The sequence below is a fragment of the Clavelina lepadiformis genome, chromosome 8 (genome assembly GCF_947623445.1).
Source record: "Clavelina lepadiformis chromosome 8, kaClaLepa1.1, whole genome shotgun sequence".
NCBI classification, from domain to species: Eukaryota; Metazoa; Chordata; class Ascidiacea; order Aplousobranchia; family Clavelinidae; genus Clavelina; species Clavelina lepadiformis.
Window position 1 is genome coordinate 15,333,764 of NC_135247.1, and position 17,972 is coordinate 15,351,735.

Genomic DNA, 17,972 nt, shown 5'->3' on the forward strand with positions numbered 1-17,972 from the left:
TCAATATACATCTTGTTTTCTCAGCTTGTGATAATGACTTAGGACAATAAGACTGACGGATAGAAGTTTGTGAATTATCAAGTGGTGCTAATTTTTAGTACAACTGAGTGTAAAAAAATAGGTATAAAAATGGCAGCTCTTACCAGAAAGCTCAGAAAATCTACCTCAAGTCCTCTGATTGGTGTAGGAAAAACAATTGCTGTCTTCACAAGTGGCGGAGACTCCCAAGGTATATATGTATATACAAAAAAAAACAACACAGAAACGTCAGCATGTTATTTGAAATGTTCTTAATAACTTCATCGCTCATTCATCAATTGCTTGATTGCAATGCTTTCATTTTTTCAGGTATGAATGCAGCAGTTCGAGCTGTAATAAGAATGGCCATTACCTGTGGTTCAAAAGTGTATTTAATTCATGAGGTTAGTGGTCTTATTGTGGTTCAGATAATTATTACACAAGTTTTCACAAACTTGGAAGCCATAATATATATTCTGTGCTAATTTACTCATACTATGACAGAACAAAACTCATTATCACTTCACAGGGCTATCAAGGAATGGTTAACGGTGGAGAAAACATTGTTGAAGCATCATGGGATGATGTTTCTGGAATTTTACAAATGGTTAGTTATTATTTGGTCCAACACATTCACTATGTACTTACAGCTGCTAATTTTTTGTGATCATGACTGTATTGGTGTCCTGAACTATGTCATTACATAGCTACTACATGTATCATCTGTGTGGCAATATTGTACTTTCCAGTTACATATTATAGAACTGTTAGTTGTTTTGACTGTTTTACTTTCCACGTTTGAATTTTCCAATAATTTTCTAACTAGCTTTTTGTTTGTTGATGACTAGAGAGATTGCTTCCTGAGTTAGCAAACTATTCACCGATCTTACTTCCTTTGTTTGTTTGGTTGCGGTAAAAGTGCATTCTACATCAAATTGGTCCGGATGTTGTTTTCTCTAGTGAAAATAAATTTACTGTATATATCTAAAAAAGTGTAACCATGTGTTATGTCAGTGTAATACCTTTGGTATGAGTTATTCATGAGTTATTCGTTAGTGTTTTGTATATGCAACGTGGGTCTATAGTAAGGCAATTTGACTTCGGCTTAACATTGCAATTTGTACCTTTAAAGTATTCCGTTACACTCTCACGATACAGCTCATACAAATCATTTCAAATGACGAATGGTATTAAGTCAACCTTAGGTCTCAGTACTAGGTATCAAATTCTTTAATGAAGAGGAAGTGTATAAAGTTTTAACAACTGTTTTTCATGTTGTGGTTTGTTATACTTATGCCTTGAATTCGAACATTTGGTATTGATTTTGTTGAAACTGAAGCTGTCATGTGGCATTTAACTGTTATTATTGCTACTTTCTCCTCTTTTTAAGAGTTTTGTTTCTGCAAGGTTGCCCATTCATTTGTGCATCTTTGCAGTGGACACCTTTACTTATTCTAAGTTTAGTGATGTGCTGCCATCTGGAGGCTTTTGTCATTTCAGTCCAATATTTTTCTATACTTTTGCCGTATTGTATAGATTCCTCATATGACGAAAACTAGTATAATTCTTGTCTCATGTTGGTGATACCTACTTATGGTGAAATATATTATTTTTTCATAACAATCATTACTGTGCAGTTGTATATTATATATATACTATCGTTATTGGTAGGTATGATTAATAACTTTCATTTTCTTTCCTTTTTTTCTGATAAATATTGTGTTTCATGATGACCAATGACCAATGATCAATTCATGGAAATTGTAAAAAGAGTAAAAAACAACCCTTGTGACAATAAATCTGAATTCTGACTTTTAAGTTTTCCAAATATGATGACCAACGGGTGAAACTAAATTCTTATCAATCGGCATAATTTTGATAAAGGGTGGAACTGTAATTGGAAGTGCCCGATGTAAGGACTTTCGGGAAAGAGCTGGCCGATTGAAGGCTGCATACAATCTTGTCATGAGGGGAATTACTAATATCTGTGCCATAGGTATGTTGTTATGGGCTATATTTATTTTACTTGCTGTATTTTCTTACTATCACCTACCCAGTACCTACATTTTTTCACAAAAAAGTCCAAGGTAACATGTTTAGACTGCCTACATAGTATATGTACGATGCAAAATTGTGTCTTATTTAAATCTAACACATTAGATGCAAGTTACAATGTACTACTTTCTTTCACATAATGTTTTCCCTTAAACGGTTTCAGTCTTAAATTTTGTGTTTGCTTATGTAGGTGGAGATGGAAGCTTAACTGGTGCCAACTTGTTCCGTGAGGAATGGTCTGGTCTTCTTCAAGAGTTGTTTGAGCAAAATAAGATAACACAAGAACAAGTTGCAAAGTACAGCTATTTGAACATTGTGGGACTGGTATGCGAACCTTTATAATGCTATGCATGTGGAAACAAAAAAGTTCGTTTGGTTTAGTTTTCTAACTCTTCCTAAATTTCTTAATCATCCTTCAGGTCGGATCAATAGACAACGATTTCTGCGGAACTGACATGACAATCGGTGCAGACAGTGCTCTTCATAGAATTATTGAATGTGTAGATGCAATTACAACCACTGCCGTCAGTCATCAAAGAGCATTCGTGTTGGAGGTCATGGGAAGACACTGCGGTTATCTTGCCTTAGTTACAGGTCTCGCCTGCGGAGCTGACTGGATTTTTATTCCCGAACATCCTCCAGGAGATGGATGGGAGGAGAAAATGTGCTCTAAACTGAACAACGTAAGTAGGAAGAGCATACTTTTAGCAACAGGTTAAGTTACAGTTGCAAGTGTTACATCTGGTTAAATGTACTCACTAGCCTTCCATGCCATCTGTCATAAAATATCAATCATTAACTCGACAATTTTGTTTGAGTTTTGGTTGACCTGGCAAATTATTTTTGTTACCGGTTATGCCATATCACTTCACCTTTACAGGCACGACTCTGGGGTAACAGGTTGAATGTTGTCATTGTATCAGAGGGTGCTGTTGACTGTCACGGAACTCCAATTACATCCCAGCAAGTTAAAGAAGTGATTTGCAGAAACCTGGATTTAGATACAAGAATTACTGTGTTAGGTAAGTTTTTAAACAACTATTCCCGTAAAACACATACATTCACCTATACCAGAATAATCCCATTAAACAAGAAATAGCAACGCTGATATCTAATACTGTAATTACAATATTTTGGGAAATTTGGATTTGTTTTGAATGTAAATTCTGAATATGTGGTTTAGATTATGTCAGTGTGGATATTCACGTGACTCAATTGCAACACTTTGTATCTGGCATGTTTAACAAATAGTATTCACCATATTTAAATATAAATACAGTACAAGTCTTCAGCCAAAGGTTTTTCTTTTAACAGGGTGCACAGTTTACACAAATGCATGCTATACTTTATGCTTAAAACAAAGCGTTAATGCATAAGTTTTGCTATCCAGATTTCCAAATTGCAATCATATTTGTAATTGTATCATAATTGATAATCATATCATATTGTAACAAAATTTTTATTTTATGAAAGGTCACGTTCAACGTGGCGGATCTCCGAGTGCTTTTGATAGAATACTCGGAACAAGAATGGGGGCCGAGGCGGTGCTAACTCTGTTGGAAGCCACCCCTGACACACCAGCGTATGTTGTTTCACTTGACGGCAACCAGGCCGTGAGGGTTCCTTTGATGGAATGCGTAGAAAAGGTAATTTAGTTAATCTATAATTTATTATTAAATCTGCCTCATTTGCCATTGAGTATTAGATGAGGTCAATGCAGCCTTTTTAACTATTTACTTTTAACAGACCCAAGAAGTCCAAAAAGCGTTGGATATGCTTGAATTCGAAAAAGCAGCCAGTTTAAGAGGAAGGTAACTTATTTGGGTGTGTGACACATACGCAAACTATTTGCCCTTTTGGTTCTGTAATAATCATTGGCTAGCATAGCTTATGTATCAAGTTGACGTATGTCCAGACATCTTGTGCAATATGACTGAGACACCATTTGGTCGGTTACTGGAGTAAGCAATCAGTCTTATCTCTTGAGACTTGACAGATACTTGCTCTTTTAAGATATCACATAACACATGTAATGTAACTTTGCCACATAATTACGTAACTGAAATATTACATGACTGTAATATGACATATTACCATTGCACCTGTTGCTATGGTTCCTGTAAATAATTTCAAAACAGCTTTTAATATTAACATATTGGCATACTATATTAGCATGTATTTTTTGTTATTTGCAGAACATTTCAAGGAAACTTGGATATTTACAAGAAACTCGGTGCTATGTCTAAAGCAAAATCTCTCTTAAGTTCAGCTGTTTTAGTTGAGGTAAGTGTGCAACTATTCTTCAGTTTTACCACCAAAAAGTTAGCCACGTCAGATTAATGTTAAATTAACATTAAGTAAAAACGAAACAACGAACAAGAAAGAAATTCCATAAAAAAGTGAAAGCATTGCGCACCTGTTGTTATGAAAATGTGTTTAATCAGTCAAGGCATTCATACTTTCAGCTAACCCATGACGGAAATGAAGAAGTGTGTGCTGCAGTAAGTAGCGTGCTATATGTTGCTTTTGCAATAAACGCATGTCGCTTAATTTCCAGTGCACACATTTGTCCAATTGTTTACGTGTCAATTAGGTCAAGCGCTTTTTGTACTCTTCACTCTTTATTTTTACCAACATGGATTGCTGGAACAAATGTATACCCATGGTTGGATATAAGATCACTAACTTGTGATTTATTTCACATGATTAATTTACCTGTTATTGTCATTTTTATTTTGAGTTATTTATTGCTCTGTCTTTGTCATAATCTGTGTTTTAATGCTATACGGTGTAATCAAGAAATATGACCAAACTAAAAATTATTGCCATTTAAATTTGATATAACTTGGTCGCAAAGGAATTAACAAGTAAACCTTTCTCCAGTGCAAGTTGCAATTTGATGCTATTAGTCTTGAAGTGTCTTGATATTTTATAAATAATTCAGTTGTGATTACGTGCAATGCAGGCGTATGATGCACATTTTTATATTCGTATATGAGGAACATTTTTCCATGACACTTGGTACCTCAACCAACTTGGTCTCACTTACACTTAAAGTTGTTTCCAGTTTCAACATAATTTTTTTAATTTGTGGTTTCATACACAAGTCCATTATGTTTAGCAATCCTCAATTAGAAATCTTGATCTAATTTTTCTTGTGGTTGCTGTAGTTGCTTGTAGTCACACAGGTTTTAATACCATTGGTACAATCAGAATTTGATTATTATTGTTCAAAATTTTAAATTGAAGACACAGTAATTTTTTAAATACGAGTCTTCATGGTGTATGTGGTTATGATAGAGATGAAGCAATACAACAGTGATTTTTAATCCTTAATGCAAATTCTCTTGCTAATAAGCATTAACCGTCATCGATAAATGATTATAAAATAAATCTCGGTGTCATCACAAACTTAAATTGTATAGAAATCTTGCATGTTTGGGGTAGGCAGTAATTTATCTGTCTGTATAGTATAAACACTACACTGAAATTCCTAACTTTTTCTGTTCCAAATGTTTTATTACAGTCACTATTCATATCAAAGTAGACAGGCTAAAATTTTGCTACATCATTGAAGCATAAGTTACCAAAAGAATAATATGCAATTAGTGTAAGCTTAATGGTAAGTGTGCAAAGTGCTAATTCCCAAGCAATGGAAATATTTTGTAGCACTGTAGCAGGAATTTAACTTCAAGTTGTAAATGCAGAAACCATACAACGTCGCAGTGATGAATGTTGGGGCACCAGCTGCCGGAATGAATGCTGCTGTACGTTCTGCTGTGCGTACTTGCCTCTACAATGGTTACCGCTCATTAGCAGTACATAATGGATACGAAGGACTTGCAAATGACATGGTGCGAGAATGTTTGCTTGCTTTGTGAAATGTTGCCATGGTCTTTTTAATTGCTGTAAAATGTTCACAAATAAAATGTGTTTTTGATGATATTCAAGTTACAAAAATGGAAATGTGTTATCATATTTTTTGTTAATGTTACCGTGAATACTCTTTCCAACAACATTATCAACACAGTACTGTATACATAACAATAGATTTGAGTGGTCCTGTAGTGAAATCTAACTTGACAACTTTAAAGGTGGAAGAATTTACGTGGAACAATGTGTCAAACTGGGTCTCACTTGGTGGTTCCAAACTAGGCACCAAGAGGTCAGTGAAAATTTCAATGTATTTTCGACTAAATGGTTGTTGTTTAGCTCAGAAAACGGTTTAATGATTAGTTTGAATTTTTTCAACAGAACTCTTCCATCTCAATGTGGTTTGGACAAGATTGCATCGGTCATCAAGAAATGGGATATCCATGCGATTATTTGCATTGGAGGTTTTGAGGTAGCTTTTTAATGATACAATTAAGTGCATATTAAGCATGTATCAAAATATCTTTATTTTTATATATTTAAAACTTTTCTTTGTGAAAGATCCTGATTCTACTAAGTTGGGACAAGCTAATAAGAATTTACACACAACCTAACAGGATTGTAAACCAGATTCATAAAAACTGTTTCCTATTAACAGTGGTATCATTTTCAGTCTCTTAAAGGTGCTGTAGAATTTGATAAGGAACGTTGTAGATATCCAGAATTTGAGATCCCGCTTGTGTGCATTCCATGCACAGTCTCCAATAATCTGCCCGGGTCTGACCTCACAATTGGTGCCGATACATCCCTTAATATGATAGTTGAGGTTGGAAGAACTTGGTTAGGTCTCGCATGGCAAGTTTTATAAATGCACATTTGCACCTGAATGACTAATCAAACCCCGTGATAATTTTGTGGTTGCAATGTTTCAACATTATTGGAGGGGTAGACGCATCTGCGTGGGGTATATATAGGGGAACCATCAGCAAGAAAGAATGTTTTATTCATGCACTCAAATGCTCTCGGACCTTGAATGACTATTGAAAAGTTTTGCTGGTTTTTGTTGCATTCAGGGATATCATGGTGCTATTCAAATAGAAGAAGGTCGCAGTAAATATCCTGAACTTTGTCTTCCACTGGTGCTTGTGCCCGCCACTATTTCAAACAATGTCCCTGGCACTGACATTTGCATCGGTTGTGACACTGGCTTGAATGCCGTTTGCGAGGTGATATTGATATGAGAAATGGTTATCAGTATTTGCTGCCTTGTTAAACACACAGATAAAATTATAGTGTCTTGTGCTTGTTTGCGTGAATTGTTTGAAGTGAGTTAAAACGTTGAACGTTGTTGCTTGTAAAATGCCACTTCCAAATAACTACACTAACAATCACATAAACTTGCATGAAAAGAAAACTAGTTCCCTTCATCTGTAGCAATGTTATTAGTAATACATAAGACATTTTATTTTCAGACATGTGACCGTATAAAAATGTCGGCAAGTGGCACAAAACGACGAACTTTTGTTCTTGAAACAATGGGGGGTTATTGTGGCTACTTGGCAACCATGTCGGGTATGGCAGCGGGAGCAGATGCCGCTTACATCTTTGAAGAGGACTTTAGCATCAAAGAGTTGCAAGTGAGTGTATATGCGCTGTAATATGCAATAACAATCACATAATTGCCTCATATTACAATCTTGCTACACGTACAACAAATAACGCTCCACATTTCTGAAGCATATCATTTAGCAACTTACTTGCTGTAAATGCACGTGTTGAAAGTTGTTTGTTTGACCACAGCGAAACATTTATCACTTGCGGAACAAAATGAAGGGAAAGATCCAACGTGGATTGGTGCTTCGAAACGAGAATGCTAACTGCAACTTTAGCACTGACTTTATCTATAGACTCTATGCGGAAGAGGGAAAGAACGTGTTTGATTGCCGCATGAACGTTCTTGGTCATATGCAACAGGTTAATAAAGATTAATTTCAATCAACAAACTTAGTTTAAAAGATTGAGTCCTTATTGTATTTAGGTAATCTCATTTGTTTTAATTACTAGGGTGGAGTGCCTTCTCCTTTTGACAGGAACTATGCAACGAAATGTGCTGCAAAGGCTGCTTTTTGGACCATTAGTCAAATAGAAAAAAATTTTGTTGACGGTAATTGGGTGTTTTACAGAAATCTTTTATTTTGAAAGCAGAGTAAAATTTTTTGGTTACACAGTTAAGATCCAGGTAGTTCTCGAGAAAATTTGAGCAAATTAAATGCTTTTTTGTGTTGTATTAGTCATCAGTGATATCTTTTGTCCTCAGGAAAGATGAACTGTACAGGCCATGATTCAGTTTGTCTTCTTGGCATGAGGCGTCGTCAGATGTTGTTCCAACCAGTTGAAGAACTCAAAGAGGAAACAGACTTTAAGTAAGTCATAGACTACTCTGCTCAATATTCATATATGTCGGCCCAGCCCTGCTGTATGGATGGTTATTTTACTTTTACAGGCATCGTATCCCAAAACAGCAATGGTGGATGCAGATTCGTCCCTTACTCCGCATAATGGCTCATTATTCTGATGATTCAGCAGTTTATGAAACTGATGTCTCCCAATGATGGCTTAGTGTTGCACATTATCACTGTATTCTTATAAAACAAGTTTTAATCTTCTTTGGTTTGTTTTCTGCTTGATTTGATTTACATGAAATGCTTTATAAATGACTGTCAGTGTTGTGGAAAATATATTGGAATGAGTTAGCACTAAGCACCTGAGGCATAATTAAGCACACCCTTTAGAAATACAGCAATACAATATTTAAATGTAGTTAATATTCATCATGATCACACGCATTAGCACTTATAATATAAATAATTAATTGAACCGTTAATGACTGGGGGTTTGTCACTGATTGTTGTGGTGGTAGCCAAGATTTTCAGCTAATTTATAGGAATGAAATACAACCACCATATCATTGGAACCAGAGACATCTTCATCTTCCGGTGGGCGGCATGTCATTGCGCCAACTGTCACTGATCCAGTGGTAGGCATGTGCGCAATTCGTACAAATCCATAATCAACTCCATTTTCACTTGTTTCCACCACATAACTCTGACCTTGCCTGCAGCAAACAAATCATTGGTTGTTGGCTGTTTCATAGGTCATTCTATGCATACTACTAGTACTCTATTCACTAGCTTCTGATGTTTGCATGACTTGTGAACAGGCTCAAAGTAAGTTTCGTAGTACACATGCAATTACCGATACACTCTTATGTAAACGTCTTTGCCCTCTGGCCATGGAATGGACGCTTTAGACCAGTCAGAAAAATCTCCACGTGTCACAACCACGCTTTGCCAAGTTTTGCCTTCAGCAAACTCAACTCCTGCTTTTAACCAAGTTGTCTCATCTTGACCAACAAACAAACCAGCTTGGTCAAATTTTACCTGGAAAAATTTTTAGCTTGCTAGTTAAAGATTGTATTGTTTATTTTTATGCAACTAGCTGGATTACATGTACTAAAAATGCAAGTTAACAACCTGACAACTTGTTACGTAAACAAAAATATTCTGATAGCAACACTGACAAATGGAAAATACCTTGGGATTGAATGTAAAGTGGGCTTCAGCCATGAACATTTTCTCTATAATGTCACTTCCCAACACATGTCCATTATAAGCTTGCAATACAGGATCATAATATGTGTTTTTCCAAAAGTCGGTCTGAAAATTTGGTAAAACACCAAAACTGCAACAAGAAAACAGAAATCTCTGTCAAAAACCTTGGAGTTATGTAACAAAACTATACTAAATTTCTGGTAAACGTACCCATCTCCTTGAAGGGAGTATCTTTTTGGGGGTCCTCCAACCATCCATTTTAGCTGATGTGGGATTTCATTCACTTCATGAAAATTTGCATCAATCCATGATGACATTGTTATACTTAATTTTATGCTTACTAGTGCACAATTCAAAGTAGAAAAATAAAAATAGTCATACTTTCCAGGTAATGGTGATGTACTAATAGCCAAAAAATTATTTCATGGCGACTGCACAGAAGAAATTGATGTTTCACACTCAACAAAGTCTACAGTCTACACACACCCAACGTTGGGACTCAATTAATATCTGGGCTGTTAACACTTAAAAGGTTATGTACGATTGTAACCTACAGATGTAACATGTTTAACCATTCAGGGTTTTCATGTTACAAAGCTCATTGGTTAATCAGCACCAGCACAATAACTAACATTTTAAGGTATTCCTAATGGTTCCCAAAAAATTGCACCCATGCAAAATTGTCATCCGCAATAAGCTATGCCTATGCTAACTGCTGATAATAATGCACTTTGCTTTCTTCTATAAAAGTAAAACATACAGATATCTAAACCTTTAATGATGAGCAATATTGTATAGTTTATTTTTCACTATTGATTGTGTGGAGCAAAAAATACGACGCTAACCTTGCTGTAGCATAATATAACAAGAGATAAATTAACAAAAATTAATAAACAAAAAAGGCAGCAAAACCATAGAGCTTAAAATGTGAAAGGTGCTAACAAACCAAGATAAAAAGTGCGATTCCACATTTATACCTAGCTGCTATACTGTGGTTACCATAAGTCTGTGATAAATATATCAATTAATGTTATATAAAATTGTGTACGACATAGAATTCTCATCTATCGAATCAGTGAAGCATAACACTGCGTGACGTAATCGATTGCTTCCCTGTTACTGTGCGTGCATTACGAGTTATCACTTATCAGTCGTATGTTCAACGCCGCAACATGTCTGTATGCTGTTGCTGTCACAATGTTCTATCTTGATTTATTCGTTCAATGAAGCTTCAATATAATCAGAAAATAAAGTTGTCGAGGTGTACAATTAATTCTAAGATTAAGAAAAGCATACAACGACCTGAGACTCATTTACCATCGAGGACATTAAACAATTCAACAAACAAAATTGTAATTGAAGTGGTCGCCCTTACAGGATAAGGACCGACAAACAATCATTTCATTACAAGTCCATAATAGTGACACCATAGTAAATATTATAGCAAGATAATATTTTACGTTTTCACCTACTGACTTAAATATTTCAGCACAGTATCTTGCTTACGTTATTGTTAATGTAAGAAATTATAAATTATTAATTTAACTTTACCATAATACCACAACGTTTTCAATCTACGCAGTCCCCATTTCTGTAGCCCGCATTGTGTTGTTATCAAATTTTGCAATCTGTTATTTGCAAAAATAACAAAAATCACATCTGTTTCATAGCTGGGTATTCCCCAAGACCAACACCTATTCTGCAATGATCATAATTAAAAATTAGGGCAATTGCTTTTTGACCTTTTTCATGTAAAAAGTGAAATTTTTTGACAAATTTTAACCTAAAAGTCTTTTTCTTGTCAAATTGGCAGTTACTGGTTTACCGCTACACTCTTAGGCTAGGCCTAGCGCAGGCAACCACGAAAACTCAGTTAGAGTTAACATTATTTATGACGAACATTACGGCTCTTAAAAGATTTGCCTAATTTTGCCACTTAGTTTTGGCAACAACTCCCTAAAACCATTGCATTTTTGGATGTATTCCTAACTTTAAATATTTTTGTCAAATTTGGTCCTAAACATAATTTTTGACCAAAATTAATTGCCCTAATCATAATATTGTGATGTGTCATAGTTTACACCTGTGGTTGATTGGAATCATGCCTCATGCAATTCTGCAAGTTTTTGGTTGCAAAAATCGTTAGAGCAAATCATCTCACATGCTGGTAGTGATTGGTAACATAATGCAAAATTTGACCGAATCAAGCAATTATTATTATTAGACCCACTTTTTCCTTTTCGCTTAATAAGCAAGATATTACAAAATTTAGATTTTTGAGCCGTACGCTAATTGTAAATAATAAACTCAAGGCTGAAACTTGAGCGACTTTGATTCCAGTTAGACCTACATTCCACTTAGTCTTTGATCAAACTCGTTTCAGAAAAATTTTTCCATCGTTGTTAGCCTACTTGTTTGTGCCTGGTGGAAGGTCTGAGGAAAGAGAAGGAAGAAGTAGCACGGGTAGCCTACTTCATATTATGTCATGTTATAAAAACTAATTGCATTTAACAAAAGTTATTTAATTCCAGAATTCAAAAGTTTCATTTGGTGGCATAACTTTTTGTAGACTCAATAAAGCAACACATAAGCTAATAAAGCTATAAAAAATATAATAAAGCTATAATAAAAAAGTGAGCAGAACATTTTAATCTGTAGACACAAGTTCATTCGCAAAAGTTTGGTTTAGTTTGAAACAGCAAATGTTGTTGCTAACAGTTAGGTTATCTTATAAGTTACATGTATAATACGACATCATGGCTGAATTTAAAAGGGTGAATATTTATAGCGTAGTGGGAAAAAATTAACAAATTAGGCTACATAGTCGCTTATAAGTTGTAAATTTAGATAGTATTGCAACTGTAGGTAAAGGTGGTGGCACTTTGGTCATTTTTTGAATTTATAGCCTATTATAACTTAAATGCTATAAACTTTTTAAAATATTTTCCTCAATAAAGGAAGTTTTTTTCCAAAAACATTGCAATGTTAAGACAACAGAAAGCAAAAACGTCTGCAGAGAAACATGTTAGGAGTGATCTAAGTCCGTACTCTCGCCGGAAGTTGTGTGATTTCGGACAAAGTTAGGAGTAGACCTACTTCGAACGTCATGCTGTACTTAACCGGCGATTATAACGGCTAGCCTAATAACTTGGCAACTTATTTGGTAATGGAAATAATTTATTAAACATTGAGTAAGTATAGTAATATATTTAATATAGTAAATATATAGTAAATATTAATATAGGTGCGAGTCTATTTTGTTCATATGATCGTTATGTGCTGAAATGCGGCAATTATAAAACTTTTGAAACAACCATACCGGACCGGACCTGAAAAGCCTGGTCCGAGTTACAACTCTGTAGCAGAGTGACTTGCAAGAGCACTCAACTAAAAATGTGGATATATATTTTCGATGTCTGTTGCTGGAGAACGGAGTAAGCTGCAGAATAAATTTAAGATTTCGTTTGAAATAACGCCGATCAAGATTATCACATTGTTTTATTTGGAAGAAAACAACAAAGCATGTTCTAATTTTAGTGCATATATGTATTGCCTATATATCAATGAAGTTATAATCATTAATCAATAAAAAGACATGTTTGTATGATTAAAATGAATGGGCATATTGTTCAAATAGCCTAAACACATAATGATTGTCATTAGGCCTATATTTTACTAAGCATATTCAAATCTTGGTTGACATTTCTTCACATGTTGAATTTTCATAACCGGACAGGTCCAGTTCGCTTCTGTAAGGTAAAAATGAAAAAGTCAATTTAGTTAGTTAAGTTGTCATAAAAGTCAGTTAAGTTGTCAAAGAAGTAATTACATGAGGTGATCGATAACTACTGGCCTATCTAGTCATGCGCTTAAAAAGAACTTAATTCTAAATGGTCAGAGAAAAGTGTCAAAACAGAATGTGCTTACACTTGCTTATGCTTCTTCCAGTTCTTGTAAAACTCCTCTGCTTCCTCCGGTGTTTCCATCATGGGCACACCGTTTGTTTCAGGTAAAAACAAGGACAAAATACCAGCAGCAATTCCTAAACCGAAATATTATAAATAAACTTATATTTTTCAGACTTCATGATTATAACCGCTTTGTGACAAAATCAATCTTTAGTTGCTGTTGCTAATGCATCTTATAAAGTCATTTTTATACTTGCCAAAGGTATAGTTGCTGACACCGGCAGCGATTCTTATTTTTATTACAACCGAAATGAAACGGTGAGGCCTACGCTTTGAGTTTAATAATTTTTAAACTTTTGGTTCTTCTTCCGAAAAAGATTCTCACTCTAAAGTTTTAGCACTCACCAAATACACCAAATATGGTATTGGGAAGCCAACTGACATAATCTTGGAGTGAAATTATGTAAGGTGCCACTATTCCTCCTATTCTTGCCGCAAAAGAACCTACTCCTACTGCATTGCTTCTGAACAGATAAACAACAATTTATAAAAATAATATTACTAACATAAATTACTTTAAAAATATAAGTTACATTTTATTATGTCACCTCAACACAGTTGGAAAGAGTTCTGACGTAAAATTGTAAATGATCGCAAAAGATCCCGAAATTCCGACTTTACCAATAAAGGAGAAAACGACACCGAGCGTAATTAAAGCTGCAGAGAGACCAAATCACAAAAGTTAGCCAATAACATTAATTTAAAAGGTTTAATTCAAGAGTGTTGTTATTTGTCTTACATTCATTGTCGTCAGCATATACGTTGACGATCACACTTGCTAGAAGTCCTAAACCAGCCACCAACAAACTTGCACACAAAAGAATTCTTCTCCCAATTCTGTCCATGAAAATTATGCAGATGATGTAGGATGCAATTTCCATTACACCATCTACAAACAAAAACGTTTTATCATGGTATTCAATATGAAAATGTTAACAATACCATCTTGTAGGCCACTATTTAATAATTGCATTGCGGCTACATCATTCTATTGTAAATATTAATACTAACCTATGTACTGTATATAGCAATAATTATATAAAAGTTATACTGGTTGACACGAGTAAATCTCACTTAGCGTATTGTTGACGAACAGATCTCCAGCCAAAGCTCCGGCATTCAATGACACACCATAATAAACCAAGCTATTTACAAGCCTACAAAACAAATTTATTTAAATCGGTTATAAACCATACCAAGATTCAAAAATCTGACTTACGGTATTTCAATATTGATCAACGATTTTTACTAACCAGTTAAACATGACGTTTAGGGTCACCAATGTAGTGGCTTTCGTTTTGAACAAATCCAGTGATGTATATTTGACTGAAGTTGCATTGGAAGTGTCGGTTGAAATCTGTGAAGCAGTACAGTAGATTACAACGTGGAAACGGATGTGTCTCGGGAATGACATATTTGGCTTGTCTTGATTTATTGGAATTACTTTTACCTGTTTTTCTGCTTCTTTGGCACGTTCCCAAATCTCGTCAGTTAGTTCCACTTTGTTGATGCGGGCCAGGAGCTTTGAAACCTTTATACCTTGTTTATCTTTTTTCTTGATAAAAAGCCATCTTGGCGATTCTGGGATAATCAACGCGATTAAGAGGAAGGGAAGACTCAGAAGAGTAGAGACAAACTGAAACATAAAAGAGCGAAGTTATTTCCAAAAGCATTTTTACAAAGTGGTAAAGCTTACCCATTTTTAGCCTACAGTTATTTCATGCCAATCTCTCCAGTTGTAAGCAATTCCACCCATAATCATGTATCCAAGTGCAAAGAACGTTTGATAAAACATGCCAAAAAATGTTCTCCACTTCATTCCCACTATCTCCATGACTATATTATTAAAACAAAGACATTTTGACATACACACTTACAGCTCCTGCTGACGTTGAAAGTTTTACAAAGATATAACCTCAATAAATAATCTCACTGTAGACAAATGTCCCAATAGTAGTCCCATAACCGAACGCTGCTATGGCCGTTCTCAAAACAATGTAAAGTGCGACGGATCGGCTGAAAGCGAGCCCGAACATACAGCCCAGAAAACCAACGCAAGTGAGCAAACTGCACAATTTGCGTCCGAAACTATGAAAGAAACAACAGAACAATATTTCATCAATATATGTTATGCTCATTTGTGGTACTACCGAAAATATATCTCCACACGGAGTACAAGCCTACATTCAAAATACGTTTATTTTTGTAATCAGAAAATAAAGAAAATATAAAATAAAAGCTAGCCTATGAGTTAGAAAGTCTTCAATAGTTGAGAAATAGATGTTAAAAGTGAACTTACGCATCTGCAAAATTTCCGAAAACAATTGATCCTATTAGGAAACCAACGTAGTACATTGACGTTGCAACCGTGTTTAAATATTTGTCGCCGCAAATTAAGTTAAACTGAAACACAAAGCAAGCATCCTGCATTTTTGCAACCCTAAACAAATTAACCATTAACGCGTATAAAGGTTACCTCTGTTACCACAGTTTCCGTGAAGATTGATCTATCATAGTGGTATCCATTGTCACATTTAACTGTTGAAGCTGATTGATTCACGCAACTTAGTGTCCCATCACATGTGTTAAGGTCGTAATTGTATCTTGAAACAGAAGTCAAAGTTATCTGCATACTGCATCATATTGTATAATAGTTGTAAATAAATAATGTTCGAGAACAGGATTCATCAGGAAGAATTAAAGATATTCTAAATCTTTAGATTCAACTTTAATCTCGCATATACTGATATCTCCATGCAAAAATATCCTGCGTAAAGAATAAAAGCGCTTATGTGTAAAATTTTGAGGTCGAATAACTGTATAGTTATATACCAAGTTGTATCTTCACCTGTAACATCCGTTGTATTCATCACTAGCAGAATCGTAAGGCGTAGTAAAATTCAAGATATCCACTTCTGTTAGATTTGGATACACCGTACTATTGTCCAAGGGTGGTACATTACACCTAAGAATATAGTTTTAACCTGAAAGCAGAAACACTTTTTTACGCAAGTCTCCCATGGAAAATCGGTAATAGATGTTTTGGATTTGCGATATTACATACTCGCTAAATATATGTGTGTACATAAAGCTGCAACTCATTGACTCGTATAAGCTGTTTTCATCAAATTTGTTTTAAATCTCTTAACACCAGTTATGCATATTCAAATCTAACCTCGAATGAATCAACTTACCTTACGTCGGGAGTGTATGCTATAAATACGGTTGCTAAGCTATTAAAGCCGGCAATCAAGTTGAAGTAACTCCATAGAACACAAATGAGGATTTGCACTGGTCCTATCTGTCCCAAGGCTTCTAGAATAACTTCAAACTGGACCATTTCGACAGCTAAAATATAACCATAGCAGGAAGCAATGATACAGTTGCACCTAATAATAAATGTTCAATAAAATTTTACTTAGCTATCTTTTTTGCATCTACTTATAGCGAGTGTTTTAGCTTCACAAATTTTCTGCACTGAATTGTCTTTACACGAAGCGTTAGTTTTTCTTTGACAAACTACAACTATTCTTTAAAACTGCAGTGCCCTTGATAGTTAGGACAGAGCTATATAATGCAATACAGTCTGATGGCTGTTTTGTGTTGACCCTTTCCATAAAAACACATTCATCGCTTAATTGCTACGCAAACAGCTTTGAGTTTTTCAAATGTTTGCATAAACTTTCCAACAAAAGAAACCCAACACCTATAACCTAGTTGTAAAACGATTGTAAGCAATCAACATGGAAACCAATAAATGTACCATTGTCAGTATTACAGCAGCGTTTTTCACGTTTGAAGATGATCGTGGGCAGACATTTTGGAAGAACAGTGCGGATATAGTGTGGATAAAAATTACACTAAATGTAATTTAATATCTCGTTTTTTACAGGTTTTCATACTTGTAATTTTTTGAAGTTATTATTCATTTTGGTATATTTGTAAAATCAAGGCAATTTTTTCTAAAGAGCGAAAACAATAATAATATTTTGTTTACAAATACGGACAAAATTCTTGCTTTCTGCGCTCCACAAGTTCAAATATAGGTATTATATTGAACTTAAAAGTTTTTTATATTGTTGTAGAAAGAATGTCAAACAAACTGAATTGACAAACTATACAATTGTTTAACAAAACAAGACAAAAGATTTTGAGACATCGTCTTGCAAATATTGCTATAAATACTTAAGAGACGGTGAACTAGGAAGATCTCAAGACGAATTGGATTTGCACGCTCTCAAATATTTCTTTCACCTTTTGCTGCCAAATAAAAGTGGAGCAAGATCCTGAACAATTGATGAGTGCTGACTTGTGTTATTTAACGAAGTGCTCCTTAATCTTTTTCCGTTGCGACCTAAATTCTTGGCCTAAAAAACCTTGGTAACCCACTTCATCGTAACACTTGTTGGTCATTAGCGTTTTACATTTTTAAAGTAAGTTTAATGAA

General features: G+C 34.8%; 3 protein-coding genes across 6 annotated transcripts; 1 reads left to right on the plus strand and 2 right to left on the minus strand.

Annotated features, from left to right (window-relative positions):
• On the plus strand, positions 1–8,707 carry LOC143468803 (ATP-dependent 6-phosphofructokinase, muscle type-like). 3 transcript variants are annotated; one of them, XM_076966205.1, is made up of 20 exons: positions 1–229; positions 349–422; positions 548–625; positions 1,903–2,014; positions 2,264–2,397; positions 2,493–2,756; positions 2,954–3,095; positions 3,547–3,719; positions 3,820–3,884; positions 4,269–4,356; positions 4,539–4,574; positions 5,781–5,927; positions 6,168–6,238; positions 6,328–6,418; positions 6,620–6,772; positions 7,419–7,583; positions 7,747–7,920; positions 8,011–8,110; positions 8,264–8,369; positions 8,450–8,707. In XM_076966205.1, the coding sequence occupies exons 1-20, from the start codon at positions 130–132 to the stop codon at positions 8,556–8,558; spliced, it is 2,382 nt and encodes a 793-aa protein (XP_076822320.1). In that variant the 5' UTR covers positions 1–129; the 3' UTR covers positions 8,559–8,707. The 3 variants fall into 3 exon arrangements, with proteins under 3 accessions (XP_076822320.1, XP_076822319.1, XP_076822321.1); XM_076966204.1 differs by lacking the exon at positions 6,620–6,772 and adding an exon at positions 7,020–7,172; XM_076966206.1 differs by lacking the exons at positions 4,539–4,574; positions 6,620–6,772 and adding an exon at positions 7,020–7,172.
• A 34-nt stretch (positions 8,708–8,741) lies between these two features.
• Positions 8,742–9,925, minus strand: LOC143468805 (uncharacterized). The gene is made up of 4 exons (XM_076966207.1): positions 9,768–9,925; positions 9,540–9,687; positions 9,202–9,386; positions 8,742–9,061 (listed from the first exon to the last, which is right to left on the minus strand). Exons 1-4 carry the CDS (start codon positions 9,872–9,874, stop codon positions 8,845–8,847), a joined length of 657 nt encoding a protein of 218 aa, XP_076822322.1. The 5' UTR covers positions 9,875–9,925; the 3' UTR covers positions 8,742–8,844.
• A 3,111-nt stretch (positions 9,926–13,036) lies between these two features.
• On the minus strand, positions 13,037–17,091 carry LOC143468913 (organic cation transporter protein-like). Of its 2 annotated transcripts, XM_076966395.1 has the most exons (14): positions 16,720–17,080; positions 16,374–16,490; positions 16,002–16,128; positions 15,825–15,928; positions 15,459–15,613; positions 15,237–15,361; positions 14,976–15,161; positions 14,779–14,882; positions 14,600–14,682; positions 14,265–14,414; positions 14,074–14,182; positions 13,871–13,989; positions 13,485–13,599; positions 13,037–13,306 (listed from the first exon to the last, which is right to left on the minus strand). In XM_076966395.1, the coding sequence occupies exons 1-14, from the start codon at positions 16,863–16,865 to the stop codon at positions 13,243–13,245; spliced, it is 1,704 nt and encodes a 567-aa protein (XP_076822510.1). In that variant the 5' UTR covers positions 16,866–17,080; the 3' UTR covers positions 13,037–13,242. The 2 variants fall into 2 exon arrangements, with proteins under 2 accessions (XP_076822510.1, XP_076822511.1); XM_076966396.1 differs by lacking the exons at positions 15,237–15,361; positions 15,459–15,613; positions 15,825–15,928 and having other exon boundaries at positions 16,720–17,091.
• Positions 17,092–17,972: the final 881 nt, after the last annotated feature.